We start from the raw sequence: 17,483 nt of genomic DNA, 5'->3' as shown, positions 1-17,483 counted from the left end.
CCAGCCTGTGACAAAACACCCAGAGCCACTGGCAACCTAAGAGCTGAGTGAAACCACTTCATGCCATGCCAAAGAAGCTCTTAACCCATGGTACTTGAGGAAGGGCTAAAACCACTGTAGCCCCCTTCCTAGGGCTATGGCTTTTGGCTGGACCACTTCAGCAGACAGAACTTATCAGTCACACCATGGAGGGTGAGAGAGAGACACTGAAATACATCATCCCCAAATCAAAGTTGAGGATCCATGATAGGACTGTGCATAGGTCACTCAGAAATGAGTACTCACAGTGAATACAAACGGAATACACTGATATTAAGGGGGAAACCCAGAGAAGTGGTGTCTCCTAATCCTCTGAGCCACTCATTTGTCTGGTCACTGCCTGTCCCCTTAATGTGCCCCAAAACCTATCCCACCCGCAGTGGGATTTACCTTATAGCTTACAGTCTAACTGAAACCCCATCAGACTTCTCACAATCCCAAAATGCCCCTTTGTTTGTTCATCATCCTAATAAGGTGTATCTTCTTGTTTCCAGATGTGGCGCTGCCCTGAAAGCAGAAAGCCCCTAATGGGATCAATGCACAAACTTCCTTGCTCTGTGAGAATGTGTTGTTGCCTGACAGAAACTTCTGTGATTCATTTGATTGCCTCTATCAATGCCTTATCAATGCTTTCCTGTGGTGAACAACATTTCGAACAGTCCTCATGTCCATCTGTGAGCTTAGCTGTGTGGGAAAAATCTCCTGTTTTTTTTCTTATGGAAAACTCATTAAAAAAAAAAAGATATCCATTCGCCTGGACCAGGGCTATACTAGAATATTATTAACTTTAAATCCAACAAATAAAACTAGTGAGGGTGCACATCAATATCTGGAATCATATTTAATATAACGTTCTACCAAGCCCTGAAGTAACATCATTATATGGCTAATGCTGCAGTGAACAAGAAGTAAGCACTGAACACACTTGAAGGCAGAGGCTGTAATTTACAGATGTGCTTTGGATAAGATTTGTAACATGCAAGTCTGAGTCTCCCTCTCCCTTTCAGCTCGTACAGAGGTGCAGGGAGCTGGGAAGCAGGGGTGAAGGAGGATGGACTGAATTTGATGGACTCTCTTATCTGTCACCTTCAACTGAGGTTTCTCTGAACTGCTCTCCCTACTGATTCATAACAACAGTGGAGTGTCATGTCTTATTCTTTACCAAGGCAGCTGGGACATAGTGTTGGAGAGCCTCAAATCAAATGTTGGCTGTGAAGGAACCTTATAAGAATCTCCTTTCTCACATCACATGAGCCATATAAAGTTACCTCCCACCTGAGAACTGCTATGTCTTCGCCAATTCTGAATCACCTTCATGGAAATAAACTTTTGGGATAAGAGTTGTGACTGTTTCCCCCCATTACAACTCCTAAGGTGATACTGGAAAACTGCTTCAAGTTTCTTACTGCCAATCTGCACCCCTGAAGCTGTGGACTCAGACTGAGCTAGAAGGAAATTATCAAAGGGATGCTTCAAATCTTGGTAATTTCCCAAGTATTGCTACTCACCTTAGTATACAGCACTACTAAAGCCTCCATACACACACAGATGGAAAGAGAAAATGACAGACTTTTGTTAGTGTGCTTCAAAAGTTTATTGTCTTCATCATTCTGCTTTTGCAGCTTAAATCATAGTCAGCTTATAATGCCATTACTGGTATGAAACCATCCTGACAAGTGTTTCATGTACACTATAAAGATGCCCATTAATTTACACCACGTTTCCTTTTTGTTCTTAATTGCCCAAATACTTTCTGCATTTTATATACATGCTTTCTGGACTTTCTGACACCAAATCTTCACTGTCTGTCAAAAGGAAATGCATTCTTCATATCACTGTACGTATTAGAATTTCTCATATCAGTCTAGATTACCTGCGACCCTTCCCTTTCACTCTTCAATTTACAGATCATCAGACTAGATGGGTAATTTTTAAACTCAGTATGGTATCTATTTTCATGCATAAGGCAGGAGGTTGCATCATCTCTTTCATGAAGTATTCCAGTAATCTCTGGATTCATAAATTTCTTGTCCTTGTCAATTTGTCTCTTTGATTAGTCTTTTTTTATTGTAATCAGAACTGGCATGGGGAAGTACCTGTTTTGACCAATTATACCTTCAGTTCTTGAAATCATCTTTTTGGCATGTCTGATTAAAATGGATCAATTAAAAGGGACATTTTGCTATTCCTTGAGATGAACTCCTCACTTTCAGTCCCATCTCATATTTTAGTTCCCAAGAGTTACGGCACCATTAGATTTTTTTTTTCTGTAATCAAACTATGATAATTCTTTTTATAATGGTGCAATTATCTCCTCTCATCTGGTTTCACCTTAGCTAGCTCAGTGAGTCATAGACCTTTACATCTACTGCATCTACGCCCACTGATGATCAACAAGGAGCGATAGTCCCTGGGATTCATTTGCTTTCCACAATGGATTTACAAGGAAGCACTTGCTTAGACACCCTTCAGTACAAGCTCTGAAATAAAAACATGCAGACAGAGTGTACTGCCTACTTTATGTATTCATTTTTTTAATGATTCCCACTAAAAGAAGGTCTAATTCTTTCTCTCCTGATAGTGTAAATCATGTTACAATCACTATTATTGTGGTTACAAAAAAGTAGTATAAAGAATGCAAATACAGCTCAACATCTCTAGTTCCTTAACTGTCCTGTGATTCCTTTCAGTAGTCTTTTTCATTCTTCTTACAGAAGAGCAATGGTTAGGACTTGAGAAGTCCTGCAGGACTAGCACCACAGTGACAGGTGTCTTCTGCCTAGAGCAGGACTAAAATAACCAGATTAAAAGGATCAGTACCTGCTTTTACATTTGGAAATAGTCATGTCTTACATGCAGCTGTTGAACACAAAAGATTTCTGATAGGTTCATGTTTTCAATTTTAAGTCATGCATAGAGAACATAAATGAACCATGCCAGGAGAAATTCTTGTTTGCTAAACCCTCTATGAGTCCTACCCTGGAACAACTTTGACTCTTAAACAAGATTTCCTTTGAGTCCTGGCTGATCTTCCTTTAGAAACCTTGAGAGGGGTACATAATTTCTACTCTGTGAGTGTCTAGCCAGGGCTGAGAATGGAATGCAAAATGAATAAAAAACAAAAGAACTTATGATATTACTTCCATTTGGCATCTTATGTGTTTACTTTATATTTTTATATATATATATATATATATATATATATATATATATATATATGAAGGATTTAGTTTTTTTGGCCAGAATTACTCATGAAAAGCAGAGTTCAAAGTGGTGAATGCATGAACAACATGCACGGGAGCCAAAATGCAAATATGCGTGTACAAGAATTCATGCCAGAAATTCTTACATATTCATGGAACATGATTCTTCTGACCAGGTTCGAGCAGGCAGGGAAGGTAACATCTATCTTCAGTGGCTGCTGCTAATCCATACAGTAAAAGCCCCAACAATATGGGGTTTCTAAAATTCATTCCAATAATGAATCCATTCAAACACAGCACGACGTGTTTTCCTTCCCAGACAACAACCAAAAGTGTTTTAACTTTATGTCACTCATGCTCAGGCAGTATTCCTGGGAAGGCCATGGCTGAAAAGGGATCCTGGTCCCGCAATGGAAGGCGGTGATTGTGATTTAGGAAGTAACAATCTTTGTACTTTGTAACCTTCTTAGTGGCCTGAGATAAACCCTGCAATCTCTTTGTTCTTCCACTCCCTGCCTATAAAATGCTGATAATGCTGCTCTTCTTTCTAGAACTCAGAAGAAATGGGTCTGTGTGGTACTTGGATGCTGCAGGTGCCAGGATTGCACAAGCACTGATAGAGAGAACACCCTTTGTGGAAACCAAGCTGAGTTGGTTTAAACCAGAAGAGAATGAACCATAGCCAGGCAACAGGGTTGATGAGAATACTACTCTCACCTGTGAGTTACTAGGGACAAACCAATCCAATGTGCCAAAATTTCTCCCTTGTGGCTCCCTTGTGAGCCAAGTCCTGGTGAGTTCAGTGGGAAAATGCTGGAATACATGACTTTTCATTACCAGATATTTAGTCTAGGGCAGACAAATTCTGGTGTGACCTTGATCTCCAAAGCTAGGACACGTTCTCAGAACACTGACTTATGGTTCCTTTTTTAACCAAACCTGTGTAAATCAACGTGCATCTGGCAAGGACCAACTTTCTATGTTGTGCAAGATCAACTGCCCAGTGTGGGTCCAGGGGACATATTGAATGAGCTCCTGGAGCTGGATCATAGCCTACAAAGGAAGTGAGTGTTCAATATATGACCAAAATCAACAAAATACATCTATTTAGGAAAGCAGTGCATCTTCCACCAAAATCAATATATTTTTTTTTCCTTTTCTGTCTTGCACATGTTTCTTCCTCATTCTCTTTGCTTCACAGCATTACTCTTCTCAGTCTCTTCTTCACTGTACGCTTTGGGGAGAGTCCAGCCAAAATCTCTCTTCTCCAGGAAATACAGACTTAAAAAAAATTTAGACAACAAAGGTTTTTCAAGTCTCAATATGAATTTGATCATGCAGGTTAATATCAAACCATCTCATTGCATAATATCTGAGAGCAGGCAATTTCAGGATTATAGAAGAATCTGGAAAATGACATAAGAATTCTCCTTTTGCTGTAGGAGCTTTAAAGCTGCACCTTCATTCAATCAGGAAGATAATTTCCTCTATGCAGCAAGTTTCAAATTCTGCTTATGACCTTGGTGTCATGATAATTTTGGTACTAACTTATTCCACACTTTAAGTATTGCTACTAGAACTGTGAATAATCATCAAAATTAACTAGCCTATAGACTGATTAAATAATTTCCTCCAATTTGCATTTGATATGTTTATTAAGTGCTGGAGGGTGCTATTTGCTCTTTTTACTGCTGTTAAACACTGTGTCAGGGTTTTTGGCACAGGTGCAGTACTAGTATGGTTATTACAAAATTTTTATCAGATTACGGCATGAGTTACCATTTGCTACTGTAAAAATGCCAGTAGGTAGTAGATAAATATTAAGATACAATTAGCTGCCACTACCTTCTATTGCTTGCGAATTCATTAATATTTAGATAAGGCTGCTTTCTGTGGCCATGACATTTTTTTTACAAATTGCATATTCTTACAAGAAATAGTGCAAGAGAGAAGCTGACTATAAAGGATATAAACATATGTCACAATATTAAAGCTCCAGAAAATACAAAGTACGGGCCATGTGTTATTCTTGATGCTTTGCTTGTCCTGCCACTCTCTACAAGACCTATTATCCAGAGCAAGCAACTCCCTGTGGGATGTTTTTATTTTGAAGCAGATGAAACTATTGGTGCTAACAGTCAATAAAAACTGTGATTTGAAATGTATTGGAAATAGATGTTTTTAAATGCATGTCTTGGCCCTTTGCACAAGCAAGTGGTTGCTAATGCCAATGTGCATTAGAAATGCACTTGTACTATACTTAGATGTGGTTCAACCACAGTTACAACAGGGCCATTAAAGAGCATTTAAAAAAAATAAAAAAAAAAAGTAGAAAAGAAAGAATGCAGGTTAAAAGGGAACATGTTCTGTTGGTCAGCTAAAGGATTTCTCTATAATTAGAAAACAAAATTGTTCAAAATTAGACTAAATAGATAAAGTACAGATATCTTGGAGAACATAAACATACCATACAGAAAACACGCTTACTTACATTTAGTCTTGTAAAGAATTCTAAAGGCTTTCAGCATGGCTTGGGAAACTAGCTTTAATACAATTAACTGCCAAGTCAGAGAAGACTGTGGACTCCTCTCTTGGAAGACTCATATCTGTTGTCAGGGAAAGTAAACTCTCACCTGTCATCCCCAATGTGTTTCTGATGTTTTCCCAAAATGCAACTACTTCTGACCAGCTGCAAATCTCAACTAATCAAACACATGAGCCAAATGGCACAAAAATTAAATCTACGGTGAGTAATGTTGGGTAAAGGAATAATATGTGTGACCATGTGATTGCCTGCATTCCTGGGCTAGAGCTGGAGAGAAGTGGGAAATGCCCAGCTGCCTTAGTTGGAACCGACTCAAAACTTCATCCGCTTTGGTTCAGTTCTCAAAATACGGCACATGACCTCTAAGTAAGACAGTACAGTAGGCTGCTTTTACACTACGTCGCTGCTCCTGCAGCCCCTAATACCAATTCACTCACTTTTCTAAGCACAGGAGGAGGTACAATTTGACACTTGCCGAGTTCCAGCATTATCTTGTTTTGTAATGCATTATCCATAGCAAATTTGTCCCCATCTTTAGGAACAGAGATGACATCTGCTGCAAGAGTGCCCTAACATTTGTCTGTCTGCTGCTTTCAGTGTCATGTGTGTGACATGAGTTAACCTCATATATAAAATCTAATATGAGGGAAAAGAATTGCTCATTGGAGGTGTCCGCACTGCTCCTCTTGACCTACTTGGAAAACTATGACTTGACTCTTTGCAGCTTCCCCATCGCAACACAGCTGCAGAAGGCAGCAAAACAGGACCACTTTTAACCGAATCTGAAATGTGCTATATATACATTTGTATGCCTTTGGATAACATTATTTCCAAACCTTGCAAAGCCCTGTCATTACTTTATCAAACCCACTACACATCCCCCTTTTCTTTCACCCATGGAATTGGCATAATGAGAAAATATAGCCTTTTCTCTTCACAGATAAAGATCCAAATTGCATTTTATAATCTGACAACTATGTAGTCTGATTTTTTAAAATAAAACAGATAAACTCCCCTTCTCGTTCAAGATGGGATCGTATTTGTTAGTGACAGCTGTTAAAATGCTGCTAAAAATAGATATAGTGTCAACCACTAAAAAGCTAAGTGCTCCTGTGAACCACAAACAGAAAACAAATAAGGTTTCTACTGAATTTGTGGGAAAACTGTGAGCATCTTGCACATACCGTGAAAGGTGCTTTATTCTTCCAGCAACCATCTCTGTCTATATCACAGGGGAAAGGGAAGGGATCAAATGTTTGGTACTAAGGCAGTAGATTGGTATATTCCCTCAAATTTAATTTATATCTCCTTTATGTTCTTAAAAATACATTAAAAAAGATGATGCAACACAAAGACTGAGACTACATCGAAGAATTTCAAATGCCATTTTCATTTACAACTTTACCCTGAAAAAAGAAATCAAGAAAAGTAAAACAAAAAAAGTGCAACCGAAGAGCCAAATACACTGTAATTCTAAATTAATAAAAAATAGTTGTTCTGTCTATGCCAGTTATTGGGAAAGCAGACAGTGTGCTTGGATGCTTTTTGCGTGGCTGTGACTTGTCCGGATTCCTTGCACAGTAGTGTGAAACTTTCCTTTGCCTTGGAACTGCAGCCTCCAGCCCATCCACGGTAGTTCTGTTCAATTAATAAATGAGCTGTATTGCAAACCAGATGTATGACACAAAATGAGTAAAAAGAGAGAGAACAGAATTGTTCACATTCGATGTTATAATACATCTCAGTAGGTTCCTCCTTTTTAGCTAGATTATGGCTAAAAATAGAGCACTAGTGTAGGCACAGTGAAATATGATTTGCTTCCAATAATACAGTAAACTAATTGTGAAATTAAGCTATTGAATGTGCTGCTATCTCCGAGTCTGGCCTCACCAGTACTTTCTGCTTCCCTGTTTAGCATTTATCAATTTACCCACAAACTCTGACGGATGCAAACAACAGCTGATAAAATATTGCCTTTTCCAAGGCCCCAATCCTACAGACTTCGGTACAGGTACAATTCTCGGCGAGCAGCCCTTTGCCACGTTTAAAGACTTGCATCGAGGCCATTAAAATAGGGCCAAAACTTTCCTTCTTCCAATGCCTAATTTTTTTCCTTAAGATATTTAAATGAAGAGACATTTGAAGCCCTGAACTCAAACATAATCAGCCGCAAGTGAAATATTATTTGAAAACCAGCACCACTCTTAGCACCTATTTTTCTGCTAATGTGTGGAATCGGGGCTGGTTTGCCCCACCGCAGCCCCGCGAGTGCGGCGTGGATGCTCCCGCTACTTGCCCGTATTCCGGGACACAAGGGCACGCTGAGGGGCAGCGGGGACCGGCTCCCCCCGCCTGACAGCGGCGGGGACGGGGGAATGGAAGGCGCAGGCCCGGCGGGAGGGTGGGGGGGCGCAGCCTCCTCCCGCAATCCTGTCCAGAGGCGCTCCGCTCCCAGCAGACCGCCGGGGGCCGAGCGGGGCGGTCGGAGCAGGGAGAGGAGGGGTGTTCCGCCGCCGCCGCCGCCGCCGCCAGGGCCGGGAGAGACGCTCCGCCTGGGGAAGGGCACGGGGAGACACTCCTCCTCCCCCGCCGCCCGCCCTCCTTCCCTTCCTCCGGCGGCTCCGCGAACCAGGAACCGCGGCGGCGGCGGGCTCCGTGCGTGAGAAACCCCGCGGCGCCGGGAGCCGCCGGGAGCCGCCGGGGCGGGCGGCGCGAGAGGGGGCGGCGGGGGCGCCGCGGCCGCCGGGCGCTGCGAGGGGCCGGGCGGCACCGGAGGGGGCGGAGGGGAGGAAAAAGTTTACACCCTCGCCACTCTCCTCCCTCCTCTTCCTTGGTGGCGCAGATGGGAGTTATACCTGGAATGACATAAGTTTGATTTTTTTTGGGGTTTGTTTTTTGATTTTTTTTTTTTTTTGGAGGGTGTCTCTCTCCCTCCCTCTCCGCCCCCTCTTCTTATCCCCCCCACCCCCAAAAATCCTCTTCCTCCCCCACCGGTGGTGGATCCACCCCCCCGTTCCCCTCTGCCGGCGGGCGAGGGTGTGACCCGCGGGAACACCCACCCACCTAGGCGTCCATGGTGGGAGCTGTCCGCCGAGCCCAGGCGAGCCGCGGGCACCCCGCCGCCTGCCGCCGCAGCTCCCTCCCGCCGCCCGGCCGCGCTCCCGGTGCTTCCTCCGCTTACTTTTTTTTTTTTTTTTTTTTTTTTTTTTTTTTTTTTTTTTAACTCTGGGTGGCGGTGCGGTCTCCCGGATGGTTCGCTGCCAGTAGCCGGGGGCCGCGCCTCCTCCCCCTGCCGCGCCACCATGTCCTAGGGGAGGTGAGTGAGTGCAGCGCGGAGCCTTGCGCGGGGCGAGCAGCGGCGCGGGGGGCAGCGGGGCGGGTGTCCGACACACCGGCCAGCGTATCCAGGTCACGGCTAGTCCCGTCCCCATCCGTGAAAACTTCGCGGGAAGGACACGTCCATTGCTCACCAGCGCTCGCGGGGAAGCGCGGCGGTGGTGGCGGCTGCTCCTCCGCGGGTTGCGCCGCGGGAGCTGGGAGCCGCCGCCTCGGCCCGTGAGTGTGGGTCGATATTTGGCAGAATAGGAAAACGAGAGGGGCACGTGACATCCCAAAACCTAGGGATGTTGGCGCTTTCGCTGTGACTCGTACAAGCCGGCAGCAGCACACGCGGGGTCCCTGCGGGCGCGCACGGGCGATTGCGGGAGAAGGTGTGCGGTGCCCGGCGCTGCCGCTGCCCGGCGGGCTCAGCCCCCCGCTCCGCTCCCGGGGGCACCGCTGTCACCCTGCGGGGCCGTGGAGCTGTCCCCGCCGGGCCGTGGGGCGCACCTGGGGGCCGGGAGCGGGGCTCTCAGGGGCCGCTGACCGGGGGCTGGGGGCGGTATTTACCGAGCGAGTTGGGAGCGCATCGCCAGAAAGTTTGCTCGGCGGGTTTTTTTCTTTTTTTTTTTTTTTTTTCTTTTTTTTTTTTCTTTTTTTTTTAAACGCTTGTCTGGGAAAAGTGTATTCCTGCAGGCGGGACCCAGGCACCTAGGAGGACACTGGGGAATAGGAGGTGGCAGCAACCCCGGGGCCAGGGGTCGTTCCGGCGGCTCCTCTGGCTGGCGGGAGGCAGCGGGCGGGGCGCCCGGCGGGATGCGCGGCTGCCACGGAGCGGAGCCAGCCCGGCGGGGAGCGGAGGACGAGTCCTTGAACCCTCCTGCGCTCCGCCGTCGTCGTTCCTCCCCTCCTTATTTTTTATTTTTTTTCCCCCGTACATTTGTCTTCTTTCTTTTTTTCCCTCCGCCTAATTATATTTATTTTAAAAAATTTCCCTGGTTAAATCACCGCTGCATCGGCACGGTGCGCATTCATGCACCGCTGACAGGCGGAAACCCCGGGCCGGCGGAGAGGCGATGCCCGGCCCTGCCGCCGGCGCGGCGCGGGCACCGGGCGGGGGCGGCCGCGCCCCGCGCACCTCACCTGTGCGCGGGGTCCCGGGGCCGCCGCGCCGCCGGCCTCGCTGGGGGTGCCCGGGGCGGTGCGCGGGGACCCCGCGGGTGGGCGGGCGGAGCGCGGGGGCCGCGCGGTCCCTGCGGCTTTAAGGAGATGCGTTTCCCAGGCTGTGTCGCAGCAACTTTGTATCAGTCATGTCACCCGGCGGGTGACTGACGGCGCGGCGCAGCCAATGGCGCGCCCGCCTGGCCCCGGCCGCGCCGCGCTCCGAGGCGCGCCCGCCAATCGCGGCGGGCGGCGGGCGGGACGTAAACTTGAACTTTATGTGGGCATGTGACATGTTTTTAAAGGACTTGGCACCTTTTCCCGTCCCCTCCCGGGTGCCGCTCCGTGTCACCGGGCGGCGCGGCGCGCCTCGGGCGGGCGGGCAGGCGGGGGAGGGGCGGGGGAGCCGCGCCGCCCGCCCTGCCGCTCCGCGCCGCCCTGCGCTCCGCTCCGCTCCGCGCCGCGGGGGCTCGGGGACGCGCACCGCCGCAACAGGTACCGGGCCCGGGCCGGGCCGGGGGCACCACTCCGCTCCCCCGACCGCGGCGGGGCGTGCGGCTGGCGGGGAGTGGCGGGAGTCGGGGGGACTCGGCAGCGGGGCCCGGACCCTTCCCGCCGTGAAGAGTGGGGAGCGGCGCTTGCACTGGAAGAAGCGCTTTTCTGCATCGCTCGGGGGACGGGCGGCAGGAGGGGGCCGGCGGGGCGGGCTCGGCCGAAAGCAGGCTTGGGCTGTCGGATCCCCCCTCCCCCGCGGACTCCTGGGAGGGAGGGAAGGGAGGGAGCGAGCTTCCGGGCACTGCTAGGCACCCCCACGCGTAACAACCCGGAGTGCACCTGCAGGAGAGCAGGCTGGCTTGGGGGCGTGGGGGACAGGAGTGCGAAGCAGTGGCTGCTCCCTGGGAGCTGCGGTGATGCTCTTCGCAGCGTAGGGTAAATAGGGAAATCGGCGTGCTCGCTGCCTGTGTGGGTGCTAACGATCGGGGACGGGGGGGACCCGTGCCCGGTTCCGCTCGGGTCCGTGGGCAGCCGCCGTGCCGGGGCAGCGCCGGTGGCGGGGCTGCCCGCGCCTCTCCGGTACCCTGGAGAAAGGGAGGAAAACCCCAGCCCAGCCGTGAAACTCAAGTCCCCTGGGCAGTCTTGTGTCAGCGGGGTGGCTGGCAGACAGTGAAACTTCAAGGAAATTAGGTTTACACCAAGAATTAAGAAGTGGGTGGCTGCTAGAGCCACCAGGTTTTATTTTTTGTAGGTTTTTTTGGTTTTTTTTTTTTTTTTTTTTTATTTGTGAAACTGGGCTTACTTCAGATTTCCCCGTATCTAGGTGACCTTTTGGTTGCAGGGATACCAGGTACCATTTGATTTTTTATTTGGCTGTTGCTGCGAGATTCGTTTCATGCCTAATTGATCGGAGATTTGTGCTGCGGAGGGCTGTGTTGGTTGATATGTTTGGGGTGAAATACACAACTCGCAGTGTCTCAGTAGTTCTTCGGAGAGGGAATCTGGATATCTGCTGTGCACACAATGTCTCTTGCTTGTAAAGTGTCAAATAGAGATGATCTTGGTTCCAGTATGTAACACTGCTGAGCTTTAGTTGTGGGTGTTGGTGGATGTTTTAGCCCCCAGTGAGATTTGTTTAGTGAAAGTTAGTATAAAAAGGCATATGTGTGCGGTACGTGAAGTGTGGATTCTGTGGATAGATGTGCTAGTGAAGTTGTAACAAGTACTGTCTAAAAGAACGAAACCAAACCCTAATGCTACCAGTAACCTCTGAGATGATTAATTTGGTTCTGGTATCTACTGAGGCACTTGAAAGTGACAGAAACCATCACTCCCAAAAAATCCATTTGCTGCTGTATTCTGCCTAATTTATATCTGTCATTTTAAATGGAACTTGTATTAGGCCACAAATAATCTCTGCTGCTTTTTTATCATCTTGGATATATTTACCAGCCTTTGCAAGTGCAGGATCAGGGCATTTTCTACTTTCCTTTCCTTTGTGTGACTTGGATTTTTATTCGCTGAAGTTTCAGAGTATGCTCACCTATTGATTATATATGAAATTTGAATTTTACTGCTGTGGAAGTAGTCGCTACAAAGCTCAAACACTGGTGTAATGTTAGGCCTGTAACAGAGATTTCCTGGCATGCAGTGGTTCTGCTGGTGTTTCTGAGAGTTAATTTTAACTTACATCCTAATTTTAAGCCTTAACTAAGTTTCCTGGTTTTCAGAAATGCGGGTCACTCACAGCTGCAATGATTTCTCTAGGAATAAGGCTTGCTCAGCACTTAAATCAGGGGTAGGTGATTATCTGGGAGTGACTTTATGTGGAATTAGGCACTTCTGTCTGAAAATTTTAGACTGTAGGAATGTGATTTAATATACGTGATGATGTGAGATGCATAATTCTAGGTTCTAATAAAATTTGTGCTTGAGGGAAATGTAAGCATCGGGCTATAGTTCCAATTAAGTAAGGGCAAAGAGGTATTCAAATCATAAAGGTTTTTTGTTTTGTAAGTAGTGTTAAGTAAAGGGATTGATCACTAAATTAAATATTGGAAAATGAGTACATTCAGAAAGGAAAAAATATTTGCGTAATATTGATATTGTTACTGTTGGCACTTGAGTTTCTGCAGTTCTAATGATACTATGAGCCAAATCGTTAAAAAATTAGAAATTGTTGTTACATATATGTGGTTTTCAGATTATTAGAGACTGGGTCATGCATTTTGCTCCTTACCTGGAAAAGGTGGCATGTGGGATGGGAAGGGTTTTTTAGGGTCCATTTTAGAACAAGGTTTACTTTTTTTTAATATATTCCTCTTGCTGGCTGCCATGGAAGTTTGCAGAATTGGCAGAGTTATGGATCCGTTTAATAGCCATGCATTCCCATCTAGTCTGATCCCCTTCCTCTGTGGCAGAAATGTTTCCTGCTGGTCTGCTGTCCTACTTCTCTCTCCACACCTTCATGTCTCCTTGGGAGGTTGTACAAGAAGTTTGTGTAGCTGGGAAGGGGCAAGTCAGCTCCCAGCCCCTCAGAACCACTAGTTCCTTCTAAAGCATCCTGTGTTATGCTGAATAGTGAGGATGATGAAGAGGAATCCCCTTAAAACAGCAGTCTCCCTTGCTTTGTTGTCCCGTAACATAGCAGTGGAAGGTCTTTGGAGGAGCAGAGCTGTAATGAGCAATTTCATCCTGCCTGCTACCAGCATGTCCTTTCAGGACCCCTCTGGATCCCCTTCTTCCTTGCTCCCCTTTCCATTTTTTAGGTGAGGGACAGCCCCTGGTACAGCTAGCACTGACCATGGGGCTACAGCCAGTGAGGTTAGGTGGTTGTGCTGACATTGCCAAGCCATTCCTTTTGGGGCAGGTCTGGGAGCAGTAATTTGGGTGTTTCCTAACAGCTGAGCTGTTTTCTCCCTGAGCCCATAGGGCTGTCATATCCATGAGACCTTTCCCTCGGTTTGATTGAAATTGGACAAATGGTTGAGAGATGATGGATGGGGCAGAGAAATGGGACTGGCAGGCAGAGAGAGAGAGGAGGATAGACAGAGAAAGAGGATATGCCTTGTTTCCTTAGGAAATTAGGAAATTTCCTTAGGAAGTCACACTGTCCTGTCATTAATTTTACTTTTTCATATATGTCTTTGCTAGTTATGGAGACAAAAGGATACCACAGCTACCCAGAAGGCTTAGATATGGAGAGACGGTGGGGTCAAGTTTCTCAGTCTGTGGAGTATTCTTCCATAGGTGCTGGAGAGCAGACTGCTGACAGTAACTACATGGAGATCGTAAACGTCAGCTGCGCCGCCGGCACTTTCGCAAACAGCAGTGCTCAAGGAAACAGCAAAGAAAAACCTGAGCTACTCTCCTGCCTGCAGCAAGACAACAGCCAGTCTGGTCTCCTGCGCTCTGACATCAAAACTGAAACAGAGTCCAAAGAGCTGTCGGCAACAGTGGCTGAATCCATGGGTTTATATATGGATTCGATACGAGACGCCGATTACCACTACGATCAGCAGAACCAGGGAAGCCCAGGAAAGATGTATCAGAATGTGGAGCAGTTGGTGAAGCTCTACAAGGAGAATGGCCATTGCTCCTCTCCCCTCCACAGCGCCAGCAGGCCCTTGAGGTCTTTGATGTCGGACTCTGGGAGCACTGTGAACAGCGGTGCCATGCACACAATTGTCAAAAGCCCTATCATGTGTCAAGAGAAAAGCCCCTCAGGCTGCAGCCCTCAGAACATGGCCTCTTCAGTATGTAGTCCTGCGGGAGTTAACTCCATGTCCTCAACTACTGCTAGCTTTGGGAACTTTGCCATGCACAGCCCCATGGGGCAGGGCACCCCTCTGTCACGCTCGCCGAACGTTGAGAACCGGGGCTCCATGTTGCACAGCCCCGTGCACGTGAGCAACGTCGGCTCTCCGCTTTCCAGCCCTATCAGTAGCATGAAGTCGCCGATCTCCAGTCCTCCCAGCCACTGCAGCGTGAAATCTCCTGTCTCAAGTCCCAACAATATCACTATGCGATCTTCTGTGTCCAGTCCTGCAAACCTGAACTCCAGAAGCTCCATTGCCAGCCCTTCCAATGCCAATAATAGGTCCACGCGTTCTAGTCCAGCGGTTAGTACTGTGGGATCATCCATCTGTAGCCCTGTAAACAACTCCATAGGGTTCCCGCCTTCTGGAACGCCAGTGGGGCCTACTAGAAGCCAAGATACCGTTCCTAGTCCAGAAACAAAAGACAAGGGTGCTCAAGAACTCACATTTCCTAAGATGGAGGAAATGGAAAACGCCATCTCCAACAACAGCCAGATGAACCTTGTTCAGTTCATAAAGCCCGAGCCAGATGGGTCCTTTGGCAGCGCCTGCATCGGTGACAGCAGCAGCAAAATGAACTCAGATTCCCCCTTTTCAGTACCAGTGAAGCAAGAGTCGGCCAAACATCCTTGTTCTGGTTCCTCCTTTAAAGGGAATCAAACAGTAAATCCTTTCCCATTTACAGATGGCTCGTATTTTTCTTTTATGGATGACAAAGACTATTACTCTCTTTCTGGGATTTTAGGACCACCTGTTTCTTCATTTGATGGAAATTGTGAAGGTAGCAGTTTTCCAAATACAGGCCTACGTGTGGGGATTAAGCAGGAGCCTGATGATGGCAGCTATTACCAAGAGAACAGTATACCATCCTCTGCCATTGTGGGTGTAAATTCAGGTGGACAGTCATTTCACTACAGGATCGGTGCCCAGGGCACGATATCCTTGTCGCGGCCGGTTGCTCGAGAGCAGACATTTCAGCACTTGAGCTCCTTCCCTGCTGTCAGCACACTCGTGGAGACCTGGAAGTCTCATTCGGAGTTGGCATCCAGAAGAAGTGATGGGTATCCAGTTCTAGAGTACATTCCAGAAAATGTGTCCAGGTGAGCTGGCAAATTGCTACTCTTTTTTTTTTTTTTCCATCTCCTTATTTTTTTCCTTTCCTCCCCTGCATTAAACAAACAAGATGTGAATTAAAATAAGGACCAGGGTGGTAATTCTCAGTCTGATGCATAATTCTTTGTTTGAATTTCTGTTTTTATTAGATTTGTGGCTATCTCGCTTTATTTTACTTTGCCTTTAATGAAAGCAAAGTGCTGGCTTTAATATTTAAGAAGAGCATATTGTATTCTGTCGTTATTAGGTTTGAAGGTATGGCTTTAGTATGTTTATGAGCTCTTACCACTACAAATGTTGTTTTTCCTATAATGAGAGCTTAGTAAAATTGCTCTCTTGTGTCTTATAATGGTTATTTTTTTCTTAGCTAGTGCTTGAATGTGTGGTACCTCAGATGAAATGTTGAGATGAGGATAAGAAAATGGTAGTGTCAGGAATCTTTTTTTGTGAAGAAGCATGGTTCTGTGTTTGCACTGCACTTTAACTGGTTAAGTTTAAAAAACTAAACGTTACAAGCCTGTGGCAACATATTATTTCTGTATTTTTACCGTAGGAACATTTGGTTTATATATATAGAAAAATGCCTCCAGAAGGAGGAGGGCTGTTAAAACTTGATGCATTTGAAAGGGAGAAATGGATAAACTGATCCCCTCACTTTTGGTGGAAGAGAAATGAGCAAGTGTCATCTGAATTTGGCTTTCTTGGCTGATCTGTGGCAGCACGTCCTTCTTCAAGCAGGTGTCCTTGTATCTCATGAGGGATGCCTACTTTCCTAAACCATCCAGTTGCAAAGTCAATAGTACAAGTTCTGAAACACCTGTGACAGCATGACAGAGTTCAAATGGTTGCACAGCATACCCATGTACCCAGCAGGCTGACCAAAGGCTTGTGCCAAAGCTCAAATAGCCAGTGACAGATTGGCATTTACCTTTCTCATGTGCTTTTTTTTTGCTCGTCACGAGCTATGCAGCTGCCCTCAGTGAATGAAGCATCTGTCTTATTCTTGGAGTAGGGTGAGGAGGATGCGTGGTGTTTTCCATATTTGTATGATACTACAGATTTCTGAAAATAGTGTTGCAGTGAAAAGCATAATATCTAAAATAATGGTGCTTTTCAGGAGGGAAATCAGGCTGTCTACCTATAAGGAGAAAAAAAAATAGCCTTATCGGTTTTCATTTTATCCTCATTCTGTTCAGCACTGCTACAATCTCTCTATCATTTTGTAGGCCATACTTCACTTTTTCTTTGACCATTTCCAATATGGTCTTGAAAAAAAATGCACTTTTTAATATACTCAACTTGTAAGGGCTGTATCCTATCATCATGCTCAACTTTGCATGTAGCTGGATATTGTTATCATCCAGTCTTGAATTAAATGTAATTTCTTGGATTAAGGAAGATGGAGTCACTGTTTTCTAGTTATTTTACCTGATAAAATTTTCATAAGTCGCATTATTTATATAGTGAGAAAAGTTCACCAGAAGACTGATGGAGTGCCTGAATACAAAGACCCAATATTTTACTGCCTTTGTGGTTGAGCACTGTTGCTTGGACAGGTAGCTCCTGCCAGCTGTGAGAACTCTTGTGTGACTGAATGCTTGCATTGAGTCAAGGCTGTCATCCATTGCAGGGACAATAAACAAGGAAATAATGCAGGAAGGAGCATGGTTGCCATCAGTAGTTGTGTTTGGAGTGACAGTTTCTCATGAGGCTTTTAAAGGAGTCTTCTGATCTGACGTTAGTCCATGGTAGCTCTAGATCAATAAATGTAATCAGATTTGATGATGACAT

The 17,483-nt window shown here is 46.3% G+C and overlaps 1 protein-coding gene across 11 annotated transcripts in view; it reads left to right on the top strand.

The window, feature by feature from the left end:
* The first annotated feature begins 8,424 nt into the window (after positions 1-8,424).
* NR3C2 (nuclear receptor subfamily 3 group C member 2) overlaps positions 8,425-17,483 on the top strand; it is a 189,199-nt gene continuing 180,140 nt past the window's right edge. Inside the window, exons 1-2 of one of the 11 annotated variants that reach the window (XM_068187811.1) lie at positions 8,425-8,442; positions 13,915-15,679. In XM_068187811.1, coding sequence (XP_068043912.1) covers positions 13,917-15,679 — 1,763 coding nt within the window. In that variant the 5' untranslated portion in view covers positions 8,425-8,442; positions 13,915-13,916. The other 10 variants (XM_068187815.1, XM_068187820.1, XM_068187818.1 and 7 more) reach the window with 10 other exon arrangements.

Source organism: Anomalospiza imberbis, chromosome 4, assembly GCF_031753505.1.
Source record: "Anomalospiza imberbis isolate Cuckoo-Finch-1a 21T00152 chromosome 4, ASM3175350v1, whole genome shotgun sequence".
NCBI lineage: Eukaryota > Metazoa > Chordata > Aves > Passeriformes > Viduidae > Anomalospiza > Anomalospiza imberbis.
Note: the sequence above shows the minus strand (reverse complement) of the source record. Positions and strands in the feature narration are given on the sequence as shown.